Source organism: Garra rufa, chromosome 5 (assembly GCF_049309525.1).
Source record: "Garra rufa chromosome 5, GarRuf1.0, whole genome shotgun sequence".
NCBI lineage: Eukaryota > Metazoa > Chordata > Actinopteri > Cypriniformes > Cyprinidae > Garra > Garra rufa.
In genome coordinates, this window is record NC_133365.1 from 48,593,100 (window position 1) to 48,620,577 (window position 27,478).

A 27,478-nucleotide genomic window follows, 5' to 3' on the forward strand; every position below is an offset into this window, starting at 1 on the left:
TGTAATATACGAATGCAGAATAAAATGGAAGACGTAGCCTATCCTGTTTATAAGCACAAACGTTTTTGACTCAAACATGTCTAAATTTTTTTCTTATACACGCGGAGTTTTTATGTATTATAGGCTTCTGCAGCAGGTTCGCTGATGATGCTCGAAATGCTGTCTTCCTAGACAGCTCACTCATCTCTGAGACGCAGCCTTTGTCTTGTATTGTGAATAATTTTTTCTTTCGGGTGGGTGAGCAATATGCGCCATGCGGAACAATTCCACGTGAACACGATGTTCCAGTCGAGGCCATTTCGCGGTCGGATCGCTGTTTGTTTTGATGGCAACAGCGGGGTTCCACTAGACTTGCGTGTGAATAAAACATTTGAAAACATGAATGAAAACGCAACGTGATTAAATGGGGACGGAAGACGACGAGCTTTCGGCTTTCCGAGAGCAATGGAAACAGGAGTTAAAAACAAATACCACTACATCATGTAAACACAAAGAAAGATATTTTGGGCATCCCAGTAAAGACAGCTCATCTCTTCACCAAAGCACTAGCTTTTGGGAGAAACAAAGCAATGCATCACAGCAAACTCAGCCCACACCAAAGGATCAGCCGCAGTATGTGTCGATCGCAGAGGGTTTGTTGGACGGGAGAAGCAGCCCACTGCTGGACAGAATCGAACAGGAGCGAACGCGCAAGAAGCGCGCTCCCGATAGCAAAGCGCTCAACACAGACGCGCCCCCGAAAAAAGTCAACAAGGGCCAGAAACTGCTTGAACAGTTCCTTCAGGACCTGGTAACGCTTCGCTTCTGTTATGCAGCTTTTTATGATATTGACTGTTTGTGTTTGTCTTAATACTGAATCTGGATGTGATGTGTTTAGAATGAGGTGAATGACATCCCATTCTTTGATGTGGAGTTGCCCTATGAACTGGCGCTCAAGATTTTCCACTTCCTGGGCAGAACGGATCTAGGACGATGTGCTCAGGTAAATATGAATGAAATGCCTATTCTATTCTATTCTATTCTATTCTATTCTATTCTATTCTATTCTACTCTAAAGGGTTTCCAATGGCTTTGAAAAATAGGCATTGAAATTGTGATTTTTCCATGTATGTAGGAATTATAAAAAATAGTTATCAGGACACCAGTATTTGCACCAGTTAAAAAATGGTTTTAAGTCAGTTATTTCTATTTTTTCTGTAGTGTGTCTCAGTAGGAAATATCAGTTTACATTTTCAAAAATTCATTTTGCCATTAATTGTAATAATCCAGTCAGATTTTTGTTTGCACAATGAGTCTGACAACAGCCAGAGCTCCACACACAGATCTGATCTCACCATCATCCAGTCTGTCTGGAATGACATGAAGAAACACAACAAACTGACAGACTAAATCCAGAAGAACTGTGGCAACGTCTCCAAGAAGCTTCAAGAAACCTACCTGCAAAGCTACCTGAAAAACTATGTGCAAGTGCTCTTAGGGCAAAAGTTGCTTTAAACAAAGGATGGTTACATCAAATGCTGATTTAATTTAGTTAATAGAAGTTAATTGATAAAGAAAATCTATTTATGACATTATTTTACAGCATTGTTACACAAGTGCCTAAAACTTTTAACAGTACTGTAGCTTTGCAGGTAGGATCCTTGAAGCATCTTGGAGATGTTGCCATAGTTATTCTGGATTTAGTCTGTCTCAGTTTGTTCTGTTTTTTTTTTTTTCATGTCATTTCAGACAGACTGGATGATGATGAGATCAGATCTCTGTGTGGAGCACTGGCTGTTGTCAAGTCAAAGTCAACATTATTGTCAATTCTGCCACATGTACAGGACATACAGAGAATTGAAATTGCGTTACTCTCAGACCCATGGTGCATACAAGTAACATTTAATGCAAAAAGTAACATTAAATACAAAGGTAGAATTAGAAAAAATACGAATAAATACAAATAAACATATAATATATAAAAATGAAAAATACAAGTAATGGCACATGGTAGAGAGTGCAAACCATGTAAACAATATAGTGCAACAGAGCTTATAAGTGTGTAAAAGTGTCAGAGCAGTCTTGTAACTGTCTTATGAGTAGTGTGAGGTAGTTGGCAGACCAATGCTGCACAAAGTGACTGGTGCAGGTCAGTGTGTGTGTGTGTGTGTGTGTGTGTGTGTGTGTGTGTGTGTCAGAGTTCAGAAAGTCCAAGGGGCAGAAGAGGTCAGAACCCTTGTACAAACAAAAATCTCTCTAGATTATTGCAATTAATGACAAAATAAATGTTTGGAAAGTACATTTTGAATATTCTTTTTGTTTAGGTGTCTAAATTGTGGAAGGTGCTGGCTGAGGATGAGGTCTTGTGGCACAGATTGTGCCTGGAGGAAGGTTATTACAATGGGGCAAGTATCTCTGACTCCCCCTGCTGGAAGAGCACACTCAGAGACTGCCGAAATACAGAAAACACCGTGAAGTCAAACTGGAAGGTAAGCACCATGCTTTCACAATCTCAGAAAAACGTCATTACTTCGATTCTAGATCATTCTAAAACAAGAAATGTGGACTTTTAAAATAGGACTAATATTAATTGTTAATTTTAACAAATGTATAATTTTTATTATGAATTCTAACATAAAATATGCAGTTAAAAATAAAAATATATAAAGTGCAAAAATCTGGGATGCAAAAGTAAATAATTTTGCCTTTAACAGAATATTTCTACACCTTTTTAATGAACAGAATCGTGTTGGGTCCATTCGCCACCTGCAGTATGAGTTGGGAAAGGTGTTGTGTGACGTCAGTTCCTGCGCTGGTCTAGTAATCGCTGGGTATGTGTTACTAAAGCACAAATGCATGTTGTTGCTGTATGTTTTCATGTTATCCAAACACTACAGATCACATAATTCTTGTGTGTGTTTGTTTTTATATAGCTACACCTCTGGTGATGTGCGCCTGTGGGACACGCTTCACTGGGACAAGTCTTACCTACATCCCACACACTCAGTCAGAGATGAAACCCCTGCACCTTACGTTAGTCACGTACGCGTCAATAAGACCATAGCTACAGCCGCTTATGAGAATGGTAAGAGATTTGTGGACAGAACACATTTTTTATTTTTTGCATACTGTTAAAGTACTGTTTTTTTATACTGTTAACTGTGTTAGTTAATGTTAGTTAAATTAAAAATTAAAATCCAAAGTTGTATCTGTTAAAATTAAGAAAAGACACCTGGTAAAAGAAAATGAGTATCAACAGTTGATCGATTATTTTAAGAATTGCAAACATTTTTTTATATATAATTAAATATGCACTTATGCAGAACTATATATATATAATTAAATGTGCACTTGTGCAGAATTATATATATATATATATATATATATATATATATATACATTAAAAAAATTGCTTCATTTTGTCATTACTCATAAAAATCTGAAAATACTGCCAACAACCAGAAAAAAAATTCCCGTGATTTTAAGAAAAATGTTAAATTACATGAACAAACCCCTCTGTAAAACCATTCAGAATATACACTGTCAGTCAAAAGTTTTTGAACAGTAGGATTTTTATTGTTTTTTTTAAAGTCTCTTCTGCTCACCAAGCCTGTATTTATTTGATCCATAGTACAGCAAAAACAGTAAAATCTTTAATTATTTTTAATTGTTTTAATTATTTAATTAAATTAAATTATTTATTTAAAATGACTATTTTCTATTTGAATATACTTTAAAATGTTGTTTATTCCTGTGATGTCAAAGCTTATTTTTTTTACCATCATTACACAATCCTTCAGAAGTCAATCAAATATCCTGATTTGCTGCTCCAAAAACATTAATTATTATCATTATCATTATCATTATCATTATCATTATTATTATTATTGTTATGTTTAAAACAGCTAAGTAGAGTTTTTTTTAGGTTTCTTTGATGAATAGAAAGTTCAGAAGAACAGCATTTATCTGACAAATCCTTTTGTAACATTATAAATGTCTTTATCATCACTTTCATTAATTTAAAGAATCCTTGCTAAATAAAAGCTGTTGAATGCTATAGTGCATAATGTTACAACAGCTTTTTATTTGAGATAAATGCTGATCTTTGGATCTTTTTATTCTTCAAAGAATCCTGAAAAAAATGTGCTCAAGTGTTTTAATTATTGATAATAATAATTAAAAAAAAAAGTGTTTCTTGAGCAGCAAATCAGCATATTAGAATGATTTCTGAAGGATCATGTGAAACTGAAGACTGGAGTAATGAAGCTGAAAATGTAGCTTTGATCACAGGAATAAATTATAATTTAAAATATATTCAAATAAAAAGGTTATATTTCAAAAATTTATGATTTTTTGCTGTACTTTGGATCAACTAAATGCAGGCTTTGTGAGCAGAAGAGACTCTATAAAACATTAAAAATCTTACAGTTCAAAAACTTTTGACCGGTAGTGTTGTAAAAAAAAAAAAAAAAAAAAAAAGGGTCTCACAGAGAGGATTTTTTTAAACTCACATCAGAAAAAATACATTTCACTATGATTTTAAGAAAAAGAAAAAAACAGGCGAATGACATATGAACAAACTCCTCTGTAAAAACTTGCAGAATATAAACAGGACTAAAACTGATGTGACTTCTAAAGTGAGATTTCTGGTTCTGTGCAAGAGAAACTCTTTAAATACATTTTATTTCTGATAATACATTGTCATGTATTTGTAGGCTGTGTAGATGTGTGGAGCACTGAAACCGGTCTTGAGCCTATTCATCAGTATCAGCACCTCCAGAGGGTTCATGCTCTGGATCTAAGTCCCGACAGTCCGGCTGTGGCCTCTGCATCAGGACCAGATGTGCGGGTGGACGCCCCAGATGAACAGGGCTATTGGAGATCACGACGTCTCCTTCAGTTACCAAAGCCTGTAAGTTTAATCTGAGACGAGCAGAGCAGATGCCAACCATAGTAACAGCTGACATCATGCGTGTGGGCGATTTTGGCAGCAGAAAGGCATTCCATAGATTTGAGTTGTTTGTTGCATCCACAACTCAAGCAGAACAATGCATAAACACAAAACAGTCGTTTATTGATCAGAGAAACATGTTTTGCAGGTAGATGGGGTATTGGTGGTGCCAGGGAAGCGGGACTTCCCTTTGGTCACAGCGTGGGCAGGTGAAAGCGTTTATCTGCTGGATTCCAGATGGAAGGAAGAACAGGAACCAAGTGTTCTTCACTTTGTATACGGCCATCCAGTGACCTGTGTGGATGTGTCACCCAGCAGAGCCGCCCTGGGGATCAAGAGCTGTGGATGGGGCATGAACGACGGGGGAAACAAGGTATCTGACACAAACTCATGGTGCACTTTTGAGCAATGTCATAAATAATAGTAATATAGTAGGGATGTAATGACATTATCAATATCGTGATATTGCAGTAGCAAAACTGTCACTATATTATCATGGTCACATGACGATATGAGACGATAGGTCTTCCAGGCAAAGAGTGTAATTTTTAAAATATATTTAAAGTTCTGCACCAAAATGAAAATTCTTGGCCGAAGCCGAATAAAATTAAACACTGTGTCAAAGGCCGATTACCGAACATGCTTTTTTGTTGTTTTTTTTCCTCCATGTGTTTTGCTAATTTTTTTTTTTTACCATTGCATAAATTAAATGGCCAAAATGTGCTTTTTACAGTTTTGTCTTGCTTTTCAAAAAAAAAAAAAATCAATTACAAAACAATGATTTAAAAATATTTTTAACATTCTAGTAGACATTATAGCCTACCAACAAAGCACAATTTAACTTAAAATTAGTTAGTAAAATAATATTATTTGACCATTTTTAAGACCCCTTTCTTGAATCAGGCATGTGTTTTGTTTAATGTACAAATAAAATCAGCCTTGCTGAGCAAACAGAATGTTATAATAAATATTAATAGAGCTGTTTTAATGATTGTTATCATTATTTTTGTCTTACTTTATATTTTATTTTACAGAACAACAGTAAATAAAAAGAGGGTTCAGGTACAAGTCAGTTCACTGACTTTTTCTGACTCAAGTTTTATTAGTTAATTACATGGAATGGAGCTTTTAATTTTGAACTCTCAAAGTGGATTAGAATAATTTACCTTTAACTTTAATGTACCAAATATTTCCACCCCCCCCCCAATTGTTCATTTGTCTTTTTTTTTATATCCTATTGTGGATTTATTATTGTGCAGTATTATGATATTGTGAGATTTTGATATTGTTACATCCCTATAATATAGTACATAATGATAATAATACAGTTCTTTTAAGGAAATGAATACTTTTATTCAGTATGTATGCATTAAAGTGATTAAAAATGACAGTAAAGACTTTTATAATGTCAGAAAAAAATCTGATTCAGATAAATTGTATTCTTTTAACTTCTATTCATCAGAGAATCCTGAAAAAAGCAGGTTTTCACAAAAATATTATTAACTGTTTATCATTGTTAAAAACTGAACAGCAAATCAGCATATTAGAATGATTTCTGAAGGATCATTTGACACTGAAGACTGGAGTAATAATGATGCTGAAAATTCAGCTTTGGATCACAGGAATAAATTACATTTTAAAATATATTTTAGTGGGAAAACAGTTATTTTAAATGGTAATAGTATTTCACAGTATTACTGTTTTTACTGTATCAAATACATGCAGCTTTGGTGAGCAGAAGAGAAAACGTTAAAAACGTTAAAAAATATTATTATTGTTAATAATAATAATAGATTTCCTTTCAAAACAATAGATTTTCTTTTGGTTACTAATGCTATTAAAATATCTCACATCAAAACTGACCATATTTACTTGTTTCCAGTCTCATTGTGCTCAACTGTGCATCATACCTAAATGACTTTTTTATGTTGCCTGACATCACTAAGCACTCTTATTTTTCAATACCATTTGGGTATGCAATGCCCACTTTTCATAATCCAGTCAATATTTCATAAATTAAATCAAGCCCCGCTATACATTTTTTCCTATTGAATATTCTATCATCAGTATAGGAAATCCTGCAGTGCCATATACAGATTAGAGAGACTACTTCTGATAAATGATTGGCTATTTATACAGGAGGAGGCAAATTGCATTTCTTTCTTCATTTCCCGTTTTCAGCTGCCTTTTGTTTGACATCATTTGCATATGCAATCTGATTGGTCAGAGTAGACATTAGGGTTTCAAGATTTGATTATTTTAAGAAATCTCTTACTGAAACCGCATTTAATTAGATCATTTTTTGTTACATTTAAATGAAATACATTATTGAGGCTTACCTTTTCAAGCTTTCTTATGTAATGGTTGCATTTGAATGTTGCATTTTATCAAACAATAGTGGTGAAATATAAACTTAGTTGACTTGTTTTTAATGGTACTCGACCTTGAAGCAAATTTCAATCGAGTTTTGAACATTTTTCAGTTCCTATACTCCATCCATTGAGTTATATTCAACCTAGTCAGGCTGCTTAAACAGACAGATCACAATTCCACTTTGTACCACTGGTGGCGCAGAAATAACACATTTCATCTTTTAACTGTGCAAAAATTTATTGCATGATGTGTTGGCAGATGATGTTATCTAAAGTAAATGACAGTACATTATTACAGGGTCACTAGGGAGTAAGCTGAGGGTTTGAGAGCATGCTCAAAGGCACAGAGGTAATATTTTATGGATCATCCCTCATGAGTTTTGTCCCTGCAGTTTCTTGGCTTACCAGCTGAGGTCTTTAACCACTAAAGCCACACCACCACATGATGTCAACAAGTGTGGTCTGGTGATCTCATGTGGCCCATCCCTGATGTTTACTTAATTTGAGCCCACCGGTGAAGTTCAGTATGACCTTATTCCCAAAGTCACCATAAATAAAAAGTTGTTGTTATTTTAGGAATAGACCTTTTACTTAATTAACCCAACCTTTGGTCCCAACGCTCCTAAGAGTCCCTAGTTTGCTTCTTAGTCTGGCATGTGAAGCTCAGAGATTCATTTATATACCATGGTGCAGTGTTATTTTAGAATGTAGTTTTTGTTAATATATTGAATTAAATGTCATTTTTATATTTTCTGTGTTTAATATTTTTTTTTATTAAAAATGTGTAATTAAAATATGTCTATATGTGACCCTGGACTTTGGGTCTTAAGTAGCAAGGGTATATTTGTAGCAATAGCCAAAAAGATATTGTATGGGTCAAAATGATCCATTTCTCTTTTATGCCAAAAATCATTAGGATATTAAGTAAAGATTGTTTTCCAAGATATTGTGTAAATTTCCTGCAGTAAATATATCAAAACTTAATTTTTGATTAGTAATATGCATTGCTAAGAACTTCATTTGAACAACTTTAAAGACAATTTTCTCAGTATATAGATTTTTTTTTGCAGATTCCAGATTTTCAAACGGTTGCATCTCGGCCAAACATTGTCCTGTCCTAACAAACCTTACATCAAAAGAAAGCTTATTTATTCAGATGATGGACAAATCTAAATTTTAAAAAATTTACCCTTATGACTGGTTTTGTGGTCCAGAGATACATATTGTAATTAAAACATGTCAACATAGTTTTTATTACCTGTTAGTTTTAGTTATTGTAGTATTTCAACTTAATGAAAATTTTGAGAAAAAATAAATGTGAACTGAAGAAAAAAAAAATTTAAATAGTAAACATTGCAATTTTATTTCAGCTTCAAAGGCAACATATCTCATTTTTTTTAGTTTAACTAAAAGTAAATAAATAAAAAATATAAAAAATTATAGTGTTATAAAAATGAAAAAGCTCAACAAAACTGCTAAAACTATAACTAAAATGAACATGAAAGCATAAAATATAAAAATAAAATCCAATTTATAATATTAACAAAAATATAATAGTGTCTCAATGTTAATAAAGTAACACTGGCTAAAATAAAATAATACTTTAAATAAACATTTAAATAATGATTAAAATTAGTGCTATTAAATATATATTTAATTTATTAAATATTTAATAACATTTTTCCTTCAATATATACATGCATGTGTGTGTATTTATATATACATAACAAATATACACATTACACACACATATATATTTTGTACACAAAAACTTTTATTTTGGATGAGATAAATTAAATATTCATAAATAAAAGTTAACAAAGTTAACATTAAAAAAACATAATAAAAAATAAAAATTCATATACTTAATTACAGTTAATGATTATTTTACTTCAAGTAATTAAAATGTTTTTGCTATGGTATTTAGTTTTGGTTAACATTAATAGCCTTGGTGCAAAGTTTCTCCAGAGTTTTAAGTTTCAGCCGCTGCAATCTTGTCCTCATACTCTCCTGATTAAAAGCTCAACTATCATGTGAAATAGACCTTAAAATAAACCTCTCCAAATCACAATAGCCTTCACGGCAAGTCCCCAGCGTATTTATGCAAGCGTTTAAATAGTCTGCGTTCGTGTCTGGGGGGAGATCAGCGCTCGAGGGGGAGGGATGGGTGTCCTCAAGGGAGGCTGGTAGTTTTTCAGTGAAGCGACAGGCGTAGATGTTGACAGTAATCAGATGAGTGCTTGATAGATGGATGCAGATGGTGTCCTGTTGTATCACACAATGCTTTGGCTCTCCTTCTCCACTGACATCACCCTCATTTAAACACTCTCATTAACCAAACGGGCACCAGAGCGGCTGTTTAGAGGCAGCCGAGAGTTTAAACGACAGGACAGTTTGTCAAAGTCAGCCTCTGCTGGACTCTCTTGTTTCACTACTTTATTGAATAGAAAGTGTTTCAATCTTGTTGCATTGGTTTTTGAAAAACACATTTTTGTGGCACCTAACAAAAAAGTCTTACTTGACACATGCTTACAGTACAGGCAGTGAATTGCTTTTTCTGGAGGTCAGTGCCTTTTTTTAAAGGCATAGTAAATTCTGTTATTAATTACTCAAGACTACAAGACCTTTGTTCATCTTCTGAACACAAATTAAGATATTTTGATTATATTCAAGAGATTTCTGACCCTGCATAGACAGCAACGCAACTGACACGTTCAAGGCCCAGAAAGCTGGTAAGAACATTGTTGAAATAGTCCATGTGTCATCAGTGGTTCAGCCGCAGTGTTATGAAGCTACAAGAATGCTTATGTGCACAAAGATGATAAAAATAATGACTTTATTCAACAATTTCTTCTCTTCCTTGTCAGTCGGCATGCTCTCACAAGAGTACCAAGCTGCATGCGTCTCGAAGACATTATGGTTGAACCACAGGTGTCACATGGACTATTTTAACAATGGACTTACTACCTTTCTGGGCCTTGAATGTGGTAGTTGTGTTGCTGTCTATGCAGGGTCAGAAATCTCTCTGATTTCATAAAGTCGTGTTCAAAATTTGTGTTCAGAAGATGAACAAAGGTCTTACGAGCTTGACATGAGGGTGAGAAATTATTGACAGGGTTTCCATTTTTGGGTGAACTGTCCTTTTAAACTGCATTTGAAAACACATGAACATAATAGAAACGTAATAAGAATACAGGAAATTAATCAAATTAGAAACAGATAAATAATAATAAAATAAAATACATAAAATGTAATATGAATAATACAATTTTAAATAATATAAAAATAAAGAATAAAGGGAAAGAAAGAAGACCATTCCGTACATGTTATAGTAGGGATGTAACAATATCAAAATCCATGTCCATGGTATTTATATACAATATTTATTGTGATATTTAAAAAAAAAAATGAGTAAACAAAAATGTTAAAATAAATAAAAATTTGGTACATTTTAAAGTTAAATTATTTTATCTAATGCACTTTGAGAGTTCATAATTAAGAGCTCCAACCCGTGTTCTTAACTAATAAAAGTTCAGAAAAAAGTCAGTGAATTTACTTGTACCTGAACTTTAAAGGGACCTCAACCCTCTTTTTATTTGTGGTATACTGCCTCAGTCTAAATTACATTCACACTGGTGTTTTAGGAAGCCAAACAAATTAAAATATAATAATAATAATAATAGCAACAATTTATTGTTATTCCTTTGACAGTAAAAGCCATATATTATAAAACAATTGCACTGTAAAATAAATGAAAATTACTATTTTATAGGTATATTATTTTTGCTTTACACTATAGTATGGAAATTACAATTCCTAATTTCTACACTTAAAAGAGATATTTAGAATTTGCACTGTGGTAACATTACTCATTTAAACCACTTGCTGTCAGCAATTCATACTGCACTTTTAAGTTTTTAATTTTGATGGAAATGACAGTAGAGCTTTTATTTTGAAGGAAAACTCGCTTACAAAAACGCGTCTCGCTGCAAATCTAGTGAAATGCTGTAATCATCTGCCGCACAAATAAAACATAACTGGTGGCCATTGTGTTCAGAAACGTGCGCTAATCTCAGCATGTGCAATAAATAAGTTCGCTGCATTCACTGTGAACTAAGCCACTCTAAGGAGTAGAAAACACTTGATCAGGAGGTGATCACCTGAACGTAGTTTGTGCTTCTCTTTGAAACACGCAGCGAAAACAGACTTGATGAAGGGATTAAGCCACATTGTGCTTTCAGCTTTAGTTTGTTTGACAGATTCTGTGCCAAAGTATAATTGCCCAAAACACAACTTTAAGACCTTTTTAGTTAGAATAAGAGGTTGAAATATATTTTAAAAACTATACTTTTTGCTCACAAGACCTTTCGTTTCATATCGTCATGTGACCATAGATAATACCGTTATATCCCTATGTTATAGTTTTTGGATGTTGCTCCCTGCTGAAAAAAAAAAAAAAAAAAAAAAAAAAAAAAAAACTAAGCTGGTTTAGTGATCTTAGCTGGTTTAAGCTGAGTCTTGCCAGCTAAATGCCTAAAACCTTTCTAAAGCCCGCCAACTTGACCAAGCTGGGTGACCAACTAAAGCCAGCAAACCAGCTTTTATTTTAGAATTTATTATTTAAAATTTTTGTTATTACAGAAAATATAAAAATCTAGTTAAACTAGCATTTAAAAGTAAAAAAAAATCTGTTGCAAACAAATGCTGTTGCTGTTGAATCCTGTTTACACAACAATATAAACTGTTTTCAACATTACTAATAATAAGAAATGTTTTTTTGAGCAGCGAATCAGCATATCATAATGATTTCTGAAGGATCATTTAACACTGAAGACTGGTGTAATGATGGTGAAAATTTGGCTTTGCATCACAGGAATAAATTACATTTTTAAAACATATTAAAATAGAAAACTTTATTTTAAATTGTAAAAATATTGTATAACTTTATTGTGTTTTTTATCAAATAAAAACAGCCTTGGTGAGCGTAATCTTATCAACCCCAACTCTGTGTGTAGACCAAGAAAACAACTGCTTATGTGCTGTTTTCCACAGATATTTATCATCGGTTGCTTTAGAAAGTGAAACCGTTAACCTCACTTTGATTTGGTGCATCAGTCTTTCTAGGATCCCGTCACTTTACCTTGCAGCACATTTTGCGGAAATCATACTCTTTGTTTCATGTTGTGTCACTCCAGCTAGTTACACTTCAAGTTTCCATTCAACCAATTCATGATTAGCACCTTTTCCGTCCGTGTGATGTCATGTCTGTCAGCCGCGGTGCATGTTGACAGGATTTTCAAACTGCGAGAGGGAAGTCAGACGTGCCAGAACCGACGCTGGTGAATCCAAGGTGTTTGTGTGTTATTAAATGAGAAGACATATGCCTCATTAAAACTTGTCAAAATCCGAGGCGGCGAGTGGAGTTCACTGTCTGTGAGGTAACAAAGTGAGTCATACAGCATGCTCTGGTGTTTATTTCTGAACTTGAGTGCCATTCAGACTTTCAATTACTATTATTACCAACGCACATCTGTGATTATGTATAATAATTAGGTTGAGATTGGGATCTCAGCAGTTTTCGTCAAGATGGCTAGTTTCTAATGTCTAGACGCATTTTAATCTGGTTTGTTTTTCTCTAGCTGCTTTATTTAGTGTATGTGGGAGTTATCGGTGTTATTTCAGCTTTCTGTTGTGATCATCTTTGTTTTTAAGTTGGAGGACTGGAAGCTCGGGCATCTGTTGTGTATGTGCAGCACAGTGTGTGTTTGAAGCACTGACCCAGACACACACACACACACACGCAGCGTGCAGATCATGCTGGCAAACCCTGAGGCGCCACTTTCATGTTTAACAGCCAGATAGGCTGGTGAAAATGTGGCACACTGTTGCACCTCCAAGTGCTGAAATTCAGAGACGTAGAGCAGAGTCTGGTGAGATCAGGATGAATCTGTTTAACAAGGTGTGAGGGCTTGGAAATCCACAATTGTACAGAATGTAAAGGGACACTTTACCAGAGTAAATGATGATTTTAGTTATATTTGAGAGTTTTAGTTTCTACGGAGTAAACTTTCTATTGATTACCAAAATTTCTGAAAACGTCCATCTATTTTTGAATAACCAACTATTTTAATTCATCACTTTCATCCAGGAAACAAAGTGCATCATTTTCTTGAATAGTAGGTACCAACATTTTATTTTAGATTTTCATATTATTATTTTTTATATTTTTTTTATTTGTAGTAATTGTCAAAGTTTTGATTAGTTTTAAAAATAGTAAAAAGTAAAGGATTTAGTGGATATTATGACAACAAAATTATATGTGACTTTTGTTGTTATCAATTTGTGCAGATTTCATTATACAATTAAGTCTATTTTTAATTTGTAGTAATTGTCAAAATTTTGACAATTATTTTATAATTACTATTTTAACATATTTACATTTATGACAATTACCAACCAGAGTTATTGGTCACAAAAAGATAAAATAAAAAATAAAAAGATAAAAATGTAATGTAAAAATGCAGTTTTTAGTGAATATTACAAAAAAGTATATATCACTTTTGTTGTTATAAAATGCACATTTGTGAAGATTTTATTATATAGTTAGGCCTGTTTTTATATTTAAAAAGAAACTTGAATAAACCCACAATACAAAACATACTTATTATATAAAATTTTAAATACTAAAGGTATTTTTTTTAAATACACTACAATTCAAAAGTTTGTGGTCGGTACGATTTGTATTGTTTTTGAAAGTCTTTTATTTTTTCCAAGGCTGCATTTATTTGATTAAACAGAGTAAAATCATTATGAAATATTATTATAAAATATAATTACAAATATTATTAATATTACAATTTAAAATAACTGTTTTGTATTTTAATATATTTTAAAATTTAATTTATTTCTTATTAGGTAAACAAACATATAAATGTTGTTAGATTTTTAAATTATTATTATTTTAAAATTATTATTTTTTTAATTGACATAATTTAGATTATTTTATTGGTAGTAATTTTCATAGTTTTTTTTTAACTGTTGACAGAGTAATTTACCATGTAAAAGAAACTTTTTTTGTATTTAATATATTTTAAAATGTAATTTATTTCTAAGTTGGTGGTCAAGAAATGTCTTATTATTATAAATGTTGAAAACATTTGAAACCATGATACTTTTTTGATAGAAGGACTTAGGAATTTTTGTAACATTATAACATTATAAATGTACACTTTTTAAAAAGCTAAATAAATAAGCTTTTATTGATGTATGGTTTGTTAGGATATATACACCTATTTTAAAATCTGGAATCTGAGGGTGCAAAAAACAAAAAAATCTAAATACTACGAAAATCACCTTTAAATTTGTCCAAATTAAGTTCTTAGCAATGCATATTACTAATCAAAAAGTAAGTTTTGATATATTTACGGTAGGAAATGTACAAAATATCTTCATGGAACATGATCTTTACTTAATATCCTAATGATTTTTGGCATAAAAGAAAAATCGATAATGTTGACCCATACAGTGTATTTTTGGCCATTGCTACAAATAAACCCATGCTGCTTAAGATTGGTTTTGTGGTCCAGGGTCACAAATGTCTTTACTGTCACTTTGGATCAGTTCAATGCATCCTTTCTGAAAAGTATTAATTTCTTTACAAAAAAATAAAATCTGGCCCCAAACTTTTGAAAGAAGTATATTTTAATAAAGTGAAAATTAAATATTTTATCTTGATACAAGTAAAGGCTGTGATGTGTACAGTATATAAAAATGCTTGTGAAATGTGCTCAACCTCAGTGCAGCAGCTAAATCATTGTTTACTTGTGTAAACATCTCCATAACCTCCCGAATCCCGTAATGATGAACAAATCCCAAACATAATCCTGGTAGTCTGTCTTCTCGCCAGTGACATATGCACTCATCGCCGCTTCATTCTAATCAGCTTTCCTGCTCAAGACTTTACATATTGTAGCTCTACATATTGGAAGCTTTACTCGTGTCTTGATGACAAACTCCGGTTGGCTGTAATTTTTGGGTCCTCTCAAGGATTTTGGCTGGCAGCACGGTGGCTTGCAATTAAGTGTGTCTGGCCCAAACTGGAGGCACTAAACAGCTGGCATGAGCTCAAATCTGACATCATGCAGTTCTTCTCCCTTCTCTCTCTTTTGTTTAACGTCTCTATCTGTTGCCTCAATATTTCGTGTCCAATTTGGCCCGTGCCGTTGTCCTTTCTTTACTCACTGTTTAAATGGCAGCTGATGCAATCAGTTAACCAATCTCTTTTTAGGATTGAATTGCCTCAGAGATGGCGTTTAATGTGAGCGGATTGATCAAGAGCTTCAAATGTTTTAACGCACCTGGACTGGCGGTACAATCATAGGCTCAGAATCGTTTGTTAAACACTTTGTGTCTTCAGAAAAGTTTGATTGATAAAGCAAGGTGGAAGTGAGTGTCAGAGATTTAAAGGGGTAGTTCACCCACAAATTAAGATATTTGTGATGAAATCCGAGAGCTTTCTGACCCTGCGTAGAAAGCAATGCAACTGACACATTCCAGGCCCAGAAAAGTAGTAAGGACATTGTTTAAATAGTCAATGTGACATCAGTGGTTCAGCCGTAATTTTATGAAGCTACGAGAATACATTTGGGTGCAAAGAAAACAATTATAATGACTATTCAAAAAATATTCATACCCCTTTATGATGTTGCTGCCTTAAGTTAAACTGATTTAAAATAATTGTTCCACATCAAACTAAAATCAAAAACAGAATTGTTACAACTTCCTAAAAAATAAATAAATTAGTACATTGCATAAGTATTCATACCCTTAGCCTCAAGTTTTTTTGGGTATGATGCAACAAGATTTGCAATTATCTGCCATTCTTCTCCTCACCTCTTCACCTCTCAAGCTCTGTCCACTTGGATGGTGTCTGGCAGACATTTTTAGGATCTTCAGAAATGTTTGATTGAATTCAAGCCCAGACTGTGGCTGGGCCACTCATAGACATTCACAGAGTTGTCTATAAGCCGTTCTTGCTGTGTGCTTAGGGTCATTGTCCTGTTGGAAGGTGAACCTTCTGCCCAGTCTGAGGTTCTGAATGCTCTGGACTGGGTTTAGTATTTTGGTGCATTAAGCTTTTCTTCTACTCTGATGAGTCCCTCAGTCCCTGCCGCTAAAAAACAGCCCCACAACATGAGGCTGCTACTAGCACACTTTACTTTTAGGATGGTATTCTGCAGGTGACGACAAGCTGAGGTTCATCAGACCAGAGAAGCTTGTTTCTCACAGTCAGAGGGTCCTTTAGGTGCTTTTTTTTGTGCAAATTTCAACTGTTTTTTCATGTGTCTTCACTGAGGAGATACTTGAGTTTGTCCATACCAGCCCAGATTGGTGGAGTCTTGCAGTGATGTTTGTCCTTCTGTAAGTTTCTCCCATCTGCATATATGATCATGGAGCTCAACTAGAGTGGCCATCAGGTTCTTGGTCAACACTCTAGCCAAGGTTCTTCTCCATCAATTGTTCAGTTTAGCCAGGAGGCCAAATCTAAGAAGTGACATGGTTATTTCAAACTTCTTCTATTAAGGGTAACAGAGACTACATGCTTCTGTGAACCTTCAGTGCAGTAGAATTTTTTCTGAACTCTTCCCCAGATATGTGGCTTGATGCAATCCTGTCTCTGAGCTCTACAGGCAATGTTTTATCCCTTCAGGGCTTGTTTTTTTTTTGTGTTTTGATATGCTTTTTTAGCTGTTAGACCTTTTATTAAGTTCCAAGTTTTATGAAGTTTCAAAATCATACCTTCACTCAAAGTGTAGGAACATCTACAAGTAATATGAATCCTCCTGAGCTAAATTTTTAACTGTCACCGACAAGGGTATGCATATTTATGCAATGTAGTGTTAATTTCGTCACCTATTTTTAATTTAGTCTTAGTCTTGTGCCAAATGTCCTTGTTAGTTTTAGTCATATTTAGTCATTCACATATCTTTTTTTGTTAGTCAAGTTTTAGTCGACTAAAAGTCTCGTCATTTTAGTCTAGTTTTAGTCAAAAGAAAACTCAAGGTATCTTAGTCAAGTTTTAGTCGACTAAAAGTCTTTTAATTTTAGTCTAGTTTTAGTCAAAAAAGAACTCAATATATTTTAGTCTAGGTTTAGTCAAAAAATTGTAGTCTTTTTTTAAAATAACACATTATTACTGAGATTATTACTGATACACATTTCAGCAAAAAAAGTGTTTCACATATCTCAAACATTGGTTAAATGTCATAATTACCTGACAAAATACACTTGTTGAATGATTTTTGTTGAATGCAAATGTTAAACGTGTCTGGTTTTCAATTTCTGATTTAGGAGACACATTCACAAATGATTAACCCTTTCAGTGGTGAGTTTTAAATATTCTAGCGGACCCCTGAGAGTGAGTTTTTTTTAAGCGACCGTTATTTTAGAACGTTCGTCCTTATTGTTTCCATGGCGACGCATCAAGCTTGTCACGTGACACAACACAGACACAATAACACTGTATGACAGATAGATCGCTTTTATTTCGTTTTTCCTTTTTTATCTAGAATACTCACACACTTGCTTACCATGCCATGAACTATCTAATATTCCGATTCACAAATATGTGTGAATTAGTATGTTTCGTCGTTTAAAACCCTATATAAATGATCTGGATCGTAATCTGTAACGTGAGATGGGCGCGGCCATGTTTGTTCGCGCTGCCGTTCAGACTCAGAGAGTCCTGTCAGCCGTATTTACAGCACATATACATTCATCCGTTTCTCCCGAAATACATGCAAGTAATTGGCTGGTGAACTAGAAGAGGAATAGAGTGAACTTTTTAGTTACTAAGCCTATGTGTATGTGATATGAATAAAACACATCGGCAAATTATATTTGAATAGATTGTTATTTGCTGCTTCCATAGACCTATGTGTGTATTTTACAAACTCTAAATGTCTCCTTTTACTAGTACTTATGTGTATTTAAATGTCTGAAACCTAAAATAAGCGTTATGTGCTTAAAAACACTGCATAGTTGTGATTATATGACAAGAGCAGAGCTCGTCCGTCTCTGGCTCAGCGCCAGCCAGTTTGAATATTTTAAAGCCGTAACAGCTGATGAAAAAGCAGAGACGATTGTAGACGAAAATGAAGAGAGATTTTATCTTCGTTTTTATTTTATGCAAAACATTTTCGTTTTGTCTTTTTTCGTCAACAATAATGCATGTTAATTTAGTCTTAGTCAGCGTTTTTGGACAGTGGTGCAGTCTTGTCATCGTCTCGTCTTAGTCATGAAAAAAAAGGTCGTTGACGAACATATTTCGTCTCGTCTCGTCTGACGAAATTAACACTAATGCAATGGAATAATTAAGTTTTTTTTTATTTTTAAGAAATTTTAATAAATAAAAAGATGTTAAAAACAGTTTTTTGCTTAGCCATTGTGGTGTATGGAGCGTAGATCGATGTGGGAAAAAGCCATTTTAAGCAGTTTAACATAAGGCAGCAACATAAGAAAATGTGAGAAAAGGAATGGGTATGAAAACTTTCGCAAGGCACTGAAAGCTCAGTTTAAAAGTTTGGTGTTTGCAAAACTTTTTCATATTTCTAAACAAAATATTTTATGCTCACCAAGGCTGCAGTTATTTATTCAAAAATACAGTAAAACAGTAATATTGTTAAATAATATTACTATTTAAAACAACTGTTTTCTCTATTTTAAAATGTAATTTATTCCTGTGATGAAAGCTGAATTTTCAGCATCAATACTTCAGTCTTCAGTGTCACATGATCCTTCAGAAATCACTTTAATATGCTGATTTGCTGCTTGAGAAACGCATTTCATTATTATCAACGTCAAAAACTGTTGTGCTGCTTAAAGGTTGTATCAGCGATTTCTAGCCTAAACACAAAGTGTCAATTTCAGCTGACCTTTCTTCATGATCCGTTCGCTGCCTGCCCCATAAATTGTCTGTGAAAAAACCGCGTCTCTCTGGTCAGCCTAGGGTCCGAGATATGCCAAAAAAACAATCGGCACTACCAACCTTTCCACAGATAAACAAACAGTGTTCCAACCAATCAGCGTCAGGGGTTTGGTGTTGTGGACTTTCGCTCCGCCTCCCTCACATCCCTGCACCAGTAGGAAAGTCCACAACACCAAACCCCTGACGCTGATTGGTTGGAACACTGTTTGTTTATCTGTGGAAAGGTTGGTAGTGCCGATTGTTTTTTTGGCATATCTCGGACCCTAGGCTGACCAGAGAGACGCGGTTTTTTCACAGACAATTTATGGGGCAGGCAGCGAGCGGATCGTGAAGAAAGGTCAGCTGAAATTGACACTTTATGTTTTAGGCTAGAAATCGTTGATACAACCTTTAATATTTCACTTTCTAGTCTTTACTGTCACTTTAAATCAGTTTAGTGTTTTTGTATTTATATACTTATCAGTTAAGTGGCCCCATTAACCATAACTCCAAATCCCTTTAGATAAAAGCATCTGCATAATGAGAACCTTTTAAATGCTAAAATGCCAGTTAAACCGGTTTCTTCTGTTGTTTTGAACTGACTGTGTACCTGAAATGTTAGAAGTTCATAGGAAGGTGTGCAAGACTTGTGAAATGTGTTATCTGGCATCTGTGGATGCAAGCTGTGGGCCTGACATTTGAACCTTAGCAGGTGTTACGGGCACAATCCTGCCAGTTTTACAATCTATCTTCCATCTCACCAGGAGCAATCGTCCTCTCTCCTCAGATTCAGGTGTACAGCCTGGAGACCAGCCAGTGCGAGCTGACCGTGGGGAACTCGGCGGGGGACTTCACCTGCGTCAACCTGAGAGACAGCCACCCTCACCTGCTGGTGTGTGGGAACAAAGACAGACGGTACGACAGGCTCGCAAACATGTGTACCTCATCCATCACTGTTACATTCACACACACATACGCTTGTTTCTGTCTTCTGTCTGGCAGCTTAATGCCTCCTGTGACTTAAGTTTCTTAAACATGGAGAGTTTGATGAGTTCTGATGGAATAGAAGCGCTCTCATTTACACCTGCAGCTAGTGTGAATTTTCTTATTGTAGGTTGCATTATATTTCCCTAGAGTAACTAGTTTTATTTTTTGGGATTAGTGGGAATGTTTTGATTTGCGTGTATCTTATTAAGCCTGATTCCATATTGAGCTTTGGTGTTCACAAGAGACATCTTATTTTCTACTCTTATGCTATTGTTGGTGTACATTTGTTGAGTACAGTTGAGTACATTTCTTCAGGATTCTTTGATGAAAAGAAAGATCCAAATTGTAACATTATACTAAAGCAGTAATGGAAATTAATACTTTTATTTAGCAAGGATGCTTTAAATTGGTAATAAGTGATAAAGTGATAAAAAAGTGATTTCTATTTCAGGTAAATGCTGTTCTTCTGAACCTATTTATCAAAGAAACATTTTATATTTTTAAACATTTAATATTTTGCTAAATGTTGTTTGAGCAGCAAATCAGAATAATAGCATGATTTCTGAAGAATCATGTGAGTGGAGTAATGGATTAAATTTAGCTTTGAAATCACAGGAATAAATTACATTTTTTAATATATTTAAATAGAAAACGTTTATTTTAAATAGTAAAAATATTTGACAATTTTACAGTACTTTAGATCAAATTAATGCAGGCTTGGTGAGCAGAAGAAAAAAAGTCAATAATATTGTGAAATATTGTAATTCTTTTAAAATGTCAGTTTATTTTAGGGTTGTTTTAAAAAATAGAAAAGTCAAAACAACAGCATTTACTTTAAATATAGGATTGTTTGAATGAAAGTATTAATTGTTTTAAAAAATGGTTGACCTCAAACCAGTTTGAGAATAAAACCAGTTAAACTATAAGAGCCACCTTTAGATGTGGGATTGTAACTATGTTAAAATTATGATAAATTGAATATATACAATGCAGTTGTCTAAAAACATGCACAAACTTGTTCTTCTTTCCAAAAATATCCAGATTTATTGAATTGTTCTTTTTTTCCCATATAATGGAATGGGTAATTGTGAGAAATATTTGCCTTTTATTAGTAGTCATTTTCAGTTCTCTTTAAATAAAAATATAATAAAATTAGTTACTTGAAAAAATTAATTTTAAAAATGCTGCATTATAATAATAAGAGTAGGAATGCAGCTTCTTTCACAATAATGTCACAACACAAAAAATTCAAGGCTTTAGTATGTTTTGATTTTGGGGGGAAATCAAGCGTTTTATCCCCCCAAAACTGTAATTTCACATTATAGTATTAGGAGTATTTTTAATGTGCTGAATTGTTAACATTTTAGAATCATCGCTGAAATGATGCTCCTTTGTTTATTTTTTTATTTATTTTTTGTGCTCCATTCCCTTTTCCAAGTAGGAATTTGGAGTTGGACAACTACATTTTTCGAAATTGAGATTGCATCATCTGAAAGCAATATTTGGTCGAGATACAACTCTTTGAAAATCTGGCATCTGAGGGTGCAAAAAAATCAAAAATATTGAGAAATTCACCTTTAAAGTTGTCCAAATCAAGTTCTTAGCAGTACATATTACTAATAAAAAATTACATTTTGATATATTTACTGTATCAAATTTATAAAATATCTTCATGGAACGTATAATCCTAATGATTTTTGGCATAAAAGAAAAATTGATCATTTTGACCTATACAGTGTATTTCTGGCTACTGCTACAAATATACTCGTGCTACTTAAGACTGTTTTTGTGGTCCAGGGTCTCATTCCCTGAAATGAAACATTTGTTGGAAACCACATATTTCGATGTGGAAATCTGAGGGGGTAAATTATCTCAAATGTCATAAACAGCACAAAAAAAAAAAAAAAAAAACTGAAAAAAGTCTAAATATGCAAACAATAATTTCTTATTTGTCCCTTATTTTGAGAGAAAGTGTGACCTGGGCATGTTGTTAAAAGCCCTAAAGAGATTAATTGTGACCCTGGACCACAAAACCAGTCATAAGGTAAAATTTTACAAAACTGAGAAATATACATCATATGAAAGCTCAATAAATAAGCTTTCTATTGATGTATGGTTTGTTAGGATAGGACAATATTTGGCCGAGATACATCTATTTGAAAATCTGCAATCTAAGGGTGCAAAAAAATCAAAATACTGAGAAAATCACCTTTAAAGTTGTCCAAATTAAGTTCTTAACAATGCATATTACTAATCAAAAATTACATTTTGATAGGTTTACAGTAGGAATTTTACAAAAAATCTTAATGTAACATGATCTTTACTTAATTTCCTAATGATTTTTGACATAAAAGAAAAATCAATCATTTTGACCCATACAATGTATTTTTGGCTATTTCTACAAATATACCCCAGCGACTTGAGACTGGTTTTGTGGTCCAGGGTCACAATTTAGCAATTGATCAGGACACTGATTTCTGCACTAACTGCTAAACCACAGCTCTTAAAACAGAAGTTTTGGCTAGTTCATTGTGGACTGGCCACACACAGCACATTTGGACAGAGTTTAATAGATTTGCATTAGATATCCAAGATTAAAGCACTTCGAATAAAACACACCTAATTATTTCCAAAGCGGACAAACTTTTTTTTTCCCACAGCTGTGGTCCTTTCAAAGCATGACAAGCACTCGGGCTTGCTCTCGACTATTTTTGGCTTACCTTGAAAATCATTTTACGGAAAGCATCTGAAAAGCTCAGGCACTTATAGAAGTGGGAATGGGAATAATGAAAGCTCTCGGTCTGAAAGGATGGTGTTATTGTCAGCGGTGCATCACTGAGGGCTATTGATTTAGTGGACAAAGAGATGTTGGAGACGAGGAGAGATGCGGTACATCTGCCCAGCGGACTCAATACAGAATCCCGAGCGCGGTCCACATCTGATGCTTGCGTCTCAATTAGTCTTCGCCGAATAAAGAGCCATTTCATTGACACTTGTGACAGCGGGAGCGCTATTTTGGCAGGTGGAGAGATGCTTGGCAGGTCTTTGTAAATAAATTCCAACTGCATCTTCGCTCAGACACTATATAGAGTGCCAAGAGGGAGGACATGATGTCTCTCTGGCCAGCTGCGCTCTCTTTTAAAACATCCCTCTTTCTTCGTCCGTCTTTCCACGGTTCCGACAAAGCGAAAGCTCTCACCTTTTGTTCGTCTTTTGATGAATGAGCGAAGCGAAACACTCCTTGGAGTGTCATTTTGGCTGTAATGATTTGACCCCATCTGATTCATCTACGGGCGAAACACCAAACGGCCCAGAGGAAATGAGGGCTCGGGTCTTGCCCTTTATTAGCGTGGCCAAAGGCCAGGACCTAATGCATCGCTTCTGCTCTCCAATTTGTTCAGCCTCTTTTGCTGTGGAGAGAGAGGAATTTGTGTTTGTGTTGTTGTGCCTGATTGGATCTGCCAGGAAGTGAGTAGGAGCCATAAGTGATTGGCATGTTCAGCTTCAGGCATAAAATTTGAGAACACAACAAGGATTGCAGTTGCTTTCTTTGACAAGGAAACATTTATGGATGAGTGTTACTGACATTGTCAGGGAAGCTTCTGCTTTTTGATTTCATTAGTCATTAGTCATTTAGAACCCTCCTGGCTGTAAAAAAAAAAAAAAACAACTAAAAGCTGGAAGTAGAGGGTTTTAACTGGTCTCCCATCCTGGCAAGGCTGGTGTTTAATTGGTTTTAGTCGGTTGGTCAGCTAGTTTGCCATCTTGACATGTAGAAGTGGTCAAAACCAGGTTTAAGCTGGGGTTTAAAGCACTACTCTCATCAAAGTTTTGAAAAATGCTGCAAAAGTGGCCGTGGTGCGCTCACAGGGGAGAGAGACAACACAGACAACTTTGGCTTCAGACAGTTTAATTTCGCTCCCCACGAGTTTAAAACACAAATAAATGCACATCCTTTTTGCACTATGCATCGAAAACCTATATATGAACACACTGTTGAACCACTAATAACTGTTATTTTGCCGCATTTATATATGCCTTTTGATGGGTTGGGTTTCATCAAGGAAAAACCGCTTACGCTTACTTTGTGAATGAACCGCTCATACACTCTCTTTCATCCATGAACGTTCCTCTCAGTCAGTGTTGCCAGATTGGAAATGTCCAAGTATCGTACCAGAAGCTCAAAATTATCGTATTTGGGAGAAAATTATCGTATTTTAGTCAAACGTTCAAAATAAAGATATTTATCTAGATGTTACAGCTATTTCTCCTTTTTAGCACTCATTTTCTATACCTTATTGCAATGCTAAACTAATTATCTTACCCGAGTCAAACGTTCAAAATACAGCTATTAATCTAGATGTTACAGCTATTTATCCTTTTCAGCACTCATTTTCTATACTTTATTGTTAAACTAACAACCTCAGTTTTGAAACAACTGACCTAAGTACGACAGGAACGTTAACTTGTGCTTGTGAGAGAGAGCCATTCTCCAGGATGATTGGTTGAGAAGATGTAAGATTGGATGAAAGGCATGCGTAACGCACGTTCACGTCTCCTCACAATCATGAAGGTAGACGTAGTATCCACACAGCTAGATCTTTGAGAATAGAAGCTCTTATAATTACAACGACCATGGTGTCACAAAATTCTGAAATTATCGTACATTGTGGTATTATTGATCGTACATCGTACAGAGGTCAAAATTATGGTACAAATAGGCAACACTGCTCTCAGTTAATGTACGCAATCTCATAGTCTGAAGCGCCTGCCATAGCAAATCAGCACACGCTGTCGTAAATAATTAAGCGAATCGACCTCTCATAGGATAAGAACACGCAGCGTCATGTACTAAAGTCCATCGCCGAGTCACAAAAGGTGACGTCAGGACAATGTAGATCGTAAACTCGGAAGATGAAAATAGCGCAAAAAAGCTCAAAATTAACCTCTCTAACAATTAATATTAACAGATGCCAACGTTGCTTTTTATGATGTGCAACACAAACACTTCTGCTAAAATCTCAGAAAAAGTTGTCTGGGGTTTCGTAACCCTTTAACAAAAAGATTGCATGTTAATTTATGTAGAGTGCATTAGTGTAGCCCACGTTTTGAGTATTTTTTTTTTCTGTTAATTTTTCCTATACGGATTTGTTAAGTTTTACTTACTTTTTAAGTTAGTTCACCTAAAAATGAATATTCTGAAGTTGATTATTACAGTCAGTGTTATTTTAGAATTATTGAGATAGTATACTATAGTAGTTTTTATTATTTTGAATTCGTTATTAGTATTAGTATTATTATTATTATTTTTTTAATCTGTTTTCATTTTAATTGTACGTTTTAGTTTAATTATAAAAACGTTTTTTTTTTGTCATTTTTATTATTTTGTTGTATTTTTAAATGTCTATATAGTTTTGGTTCATTTTTTAAAATTCAGATTTAGTTATTTTAGTACATTATATGAAATGAAAATTAGCAATGTTGATGAACATCTATCAATGAATTAGTTTTTAAAAATATTTTATTATTTAATGTTTTCATTTTAAGTTTCAGTTTTATTCTGAAAACATGTTTTTGGTAATTCAGATTTAGATATTTTATTACATTTAAATGAAAAGAAAATTAGAAATGTTGCATTGGCAACTAGCTGAAACAAAATAAGTGTACCTTTTTATTTTAATATATTTCAAATAAAGTTAATTCTATTTCCAGTTTAGTCCAGTATTTCCAGTTCCATGAAGAGCTCTTTTTGGTGCGATTTTACTCTGACTAATGGAATTTTCTGTGCAGCATAATGGGTAATGTAGTTTTTCCACAACAGATTTAGCTGTTACTGTGTTGTTTTTGACAACCATCTTAGATTTAGTCTTAGTCTTAGTCTTTTGGACTAAAATGCTTATTAGTTTTAGTCAAATTTTAGTCACTTCTATATGTGATAGTTTTAGTCCAATTTTAGTCGACGAAAAGTCAAAAAGGTTTTAGTCTAGTTTTAGTCAGAAAAGGGGAAAAAGTAGTCTTTTAACAAATTAATGTAGGTCAGTAAGTATTTTGCTGTTGGGTAGTGTCACTTGCAAGTTCTGAAAATAGCAGATCTATAGTTCAACACAATGTGAGCTTCCGGATCGACTATTTTCACCAATAATTACAATAATGAAGGAATGTTTTAAAACATAAAAGACAAACAAGGATGGAATGCTAAAACGGCTTGCCATACTAGTATGGCAAAGAGTATTTAATGCTAAAACGGCTTGCCATAGCGGCAGATACGTTTTAGGTTTTGATTGGCATGCACAATAAGCAGAAATGTCATGCATTTTAAACGTCTGACGGACCACCCACTAACATTTTCGTCTATTCTTGTCTCGTCAATGAAAACTCACACACGTCTCGTCATGTTTTAGTCATCAACGAGCCATTTTTATCTCGTCATCGTCTCGTTATCGTCATGAAAAAAAGTGGCGTCAACGAAATGATTTCGTCATCGTCATCGTTGACGAAAACAACACTGAGCTGTTAAAACCTTTATTTTAAAAATAATGTGAATAGATGGCTTCAACAAAAGCATATACCATCCATAAACAACCTCATAGCTCACAGCATTTCTGTCTTTAAAGGTTTAATAATAAATTAGTGTTTAAAAAAAGAGTTTTACGTCTGGCACTAGATCATTACACTCTAAAACTTGAATCAATGATCCACAAAGATCCAAAGATTGATTCACTAAACATTCACCATTCTGCCCACTGTTCTTCAAATTCTTTTTTTTTTTTTCAGCATTTTTGTGTATTTCAACCCTTTCCAATGACTGTATGATTTTGACATCCATGTTTTCACACTGAGGACAACTGAGGGACTCATATGCCACTATTACAGAAGGTTCAAATGCTCACTGATGCTTCAGAAGGAAACATGAGAGCCGGGGGTGAAAACTTTTGAATGGATGTGTACATTTTTCTTATTTTGCATAAAAATCACTTTTTTTTCATTAAGAACTGCCCTTTAGAACTACAAAAGATACTTACATTTTCCCCAGAAGACAAAATAAGTTAAATGTACCCTGAGCTTCAAATTCAAAAAGTTTTCACCCCCAGCTCTTAATGCATTGTTTTTCCGTGAGTGAGTGAGTGTTGATTTTTGAGGGTCATTTTTATAAATTGAACTATTTTTTTCTTTTGTGGACTATATATATATATATATATTAGTCTTTTATGTTTAATATCTTAT

The 27,478-nt window shown here is 34.0% G+C and overlaps 1 protein-coding gene across 2 annotated transcripts in view; it reads left to right on the forward strand.

Annotated features, from left to right (window-relative positions):
- The window catches only part of fbxw8 (F-box and WD repeat domain containing 8), a 34,227-nt gene continuing 6,749 nt past the window's right edge, over positions 1-27,478 (forward strand). Inside the window, exons 1-8 of one of the 2 annotated variants that reach the window (XM_073840972.1) lie at positions 1-790; positions 878-982; positions 2,304-2,468; positions 2,722-2,810; positions 2,913-3,064; positions 4,695-4,891; positions 5,079-5,303; positions 20,055-20,182. In XM_073840972.1, the coding sequence (XP_073697073.1) occupies positions 404-790; positions 878-982; positions 2,304-2,468; positions 2,722-2,810; positions 2,913-3,064; positions 4,695-4,891; positions 5,079-5,303; positions 20,055-20,182 (1,448 nt within the window). In that variant the 5' untranslated portion in view covers positions 1-403. The remainder of the gene's footprint in view (positions 791-877; positions 983-2,303; positions 2,469-2,721; positions 2,811-2,912; positions 3,065-4,694; positions 4,892-5,078; positions 5,304-20,054; positions 20,183-27,478) is intronic. The other variant, XM_073840971.1, reaches the window with a different exon arrangement.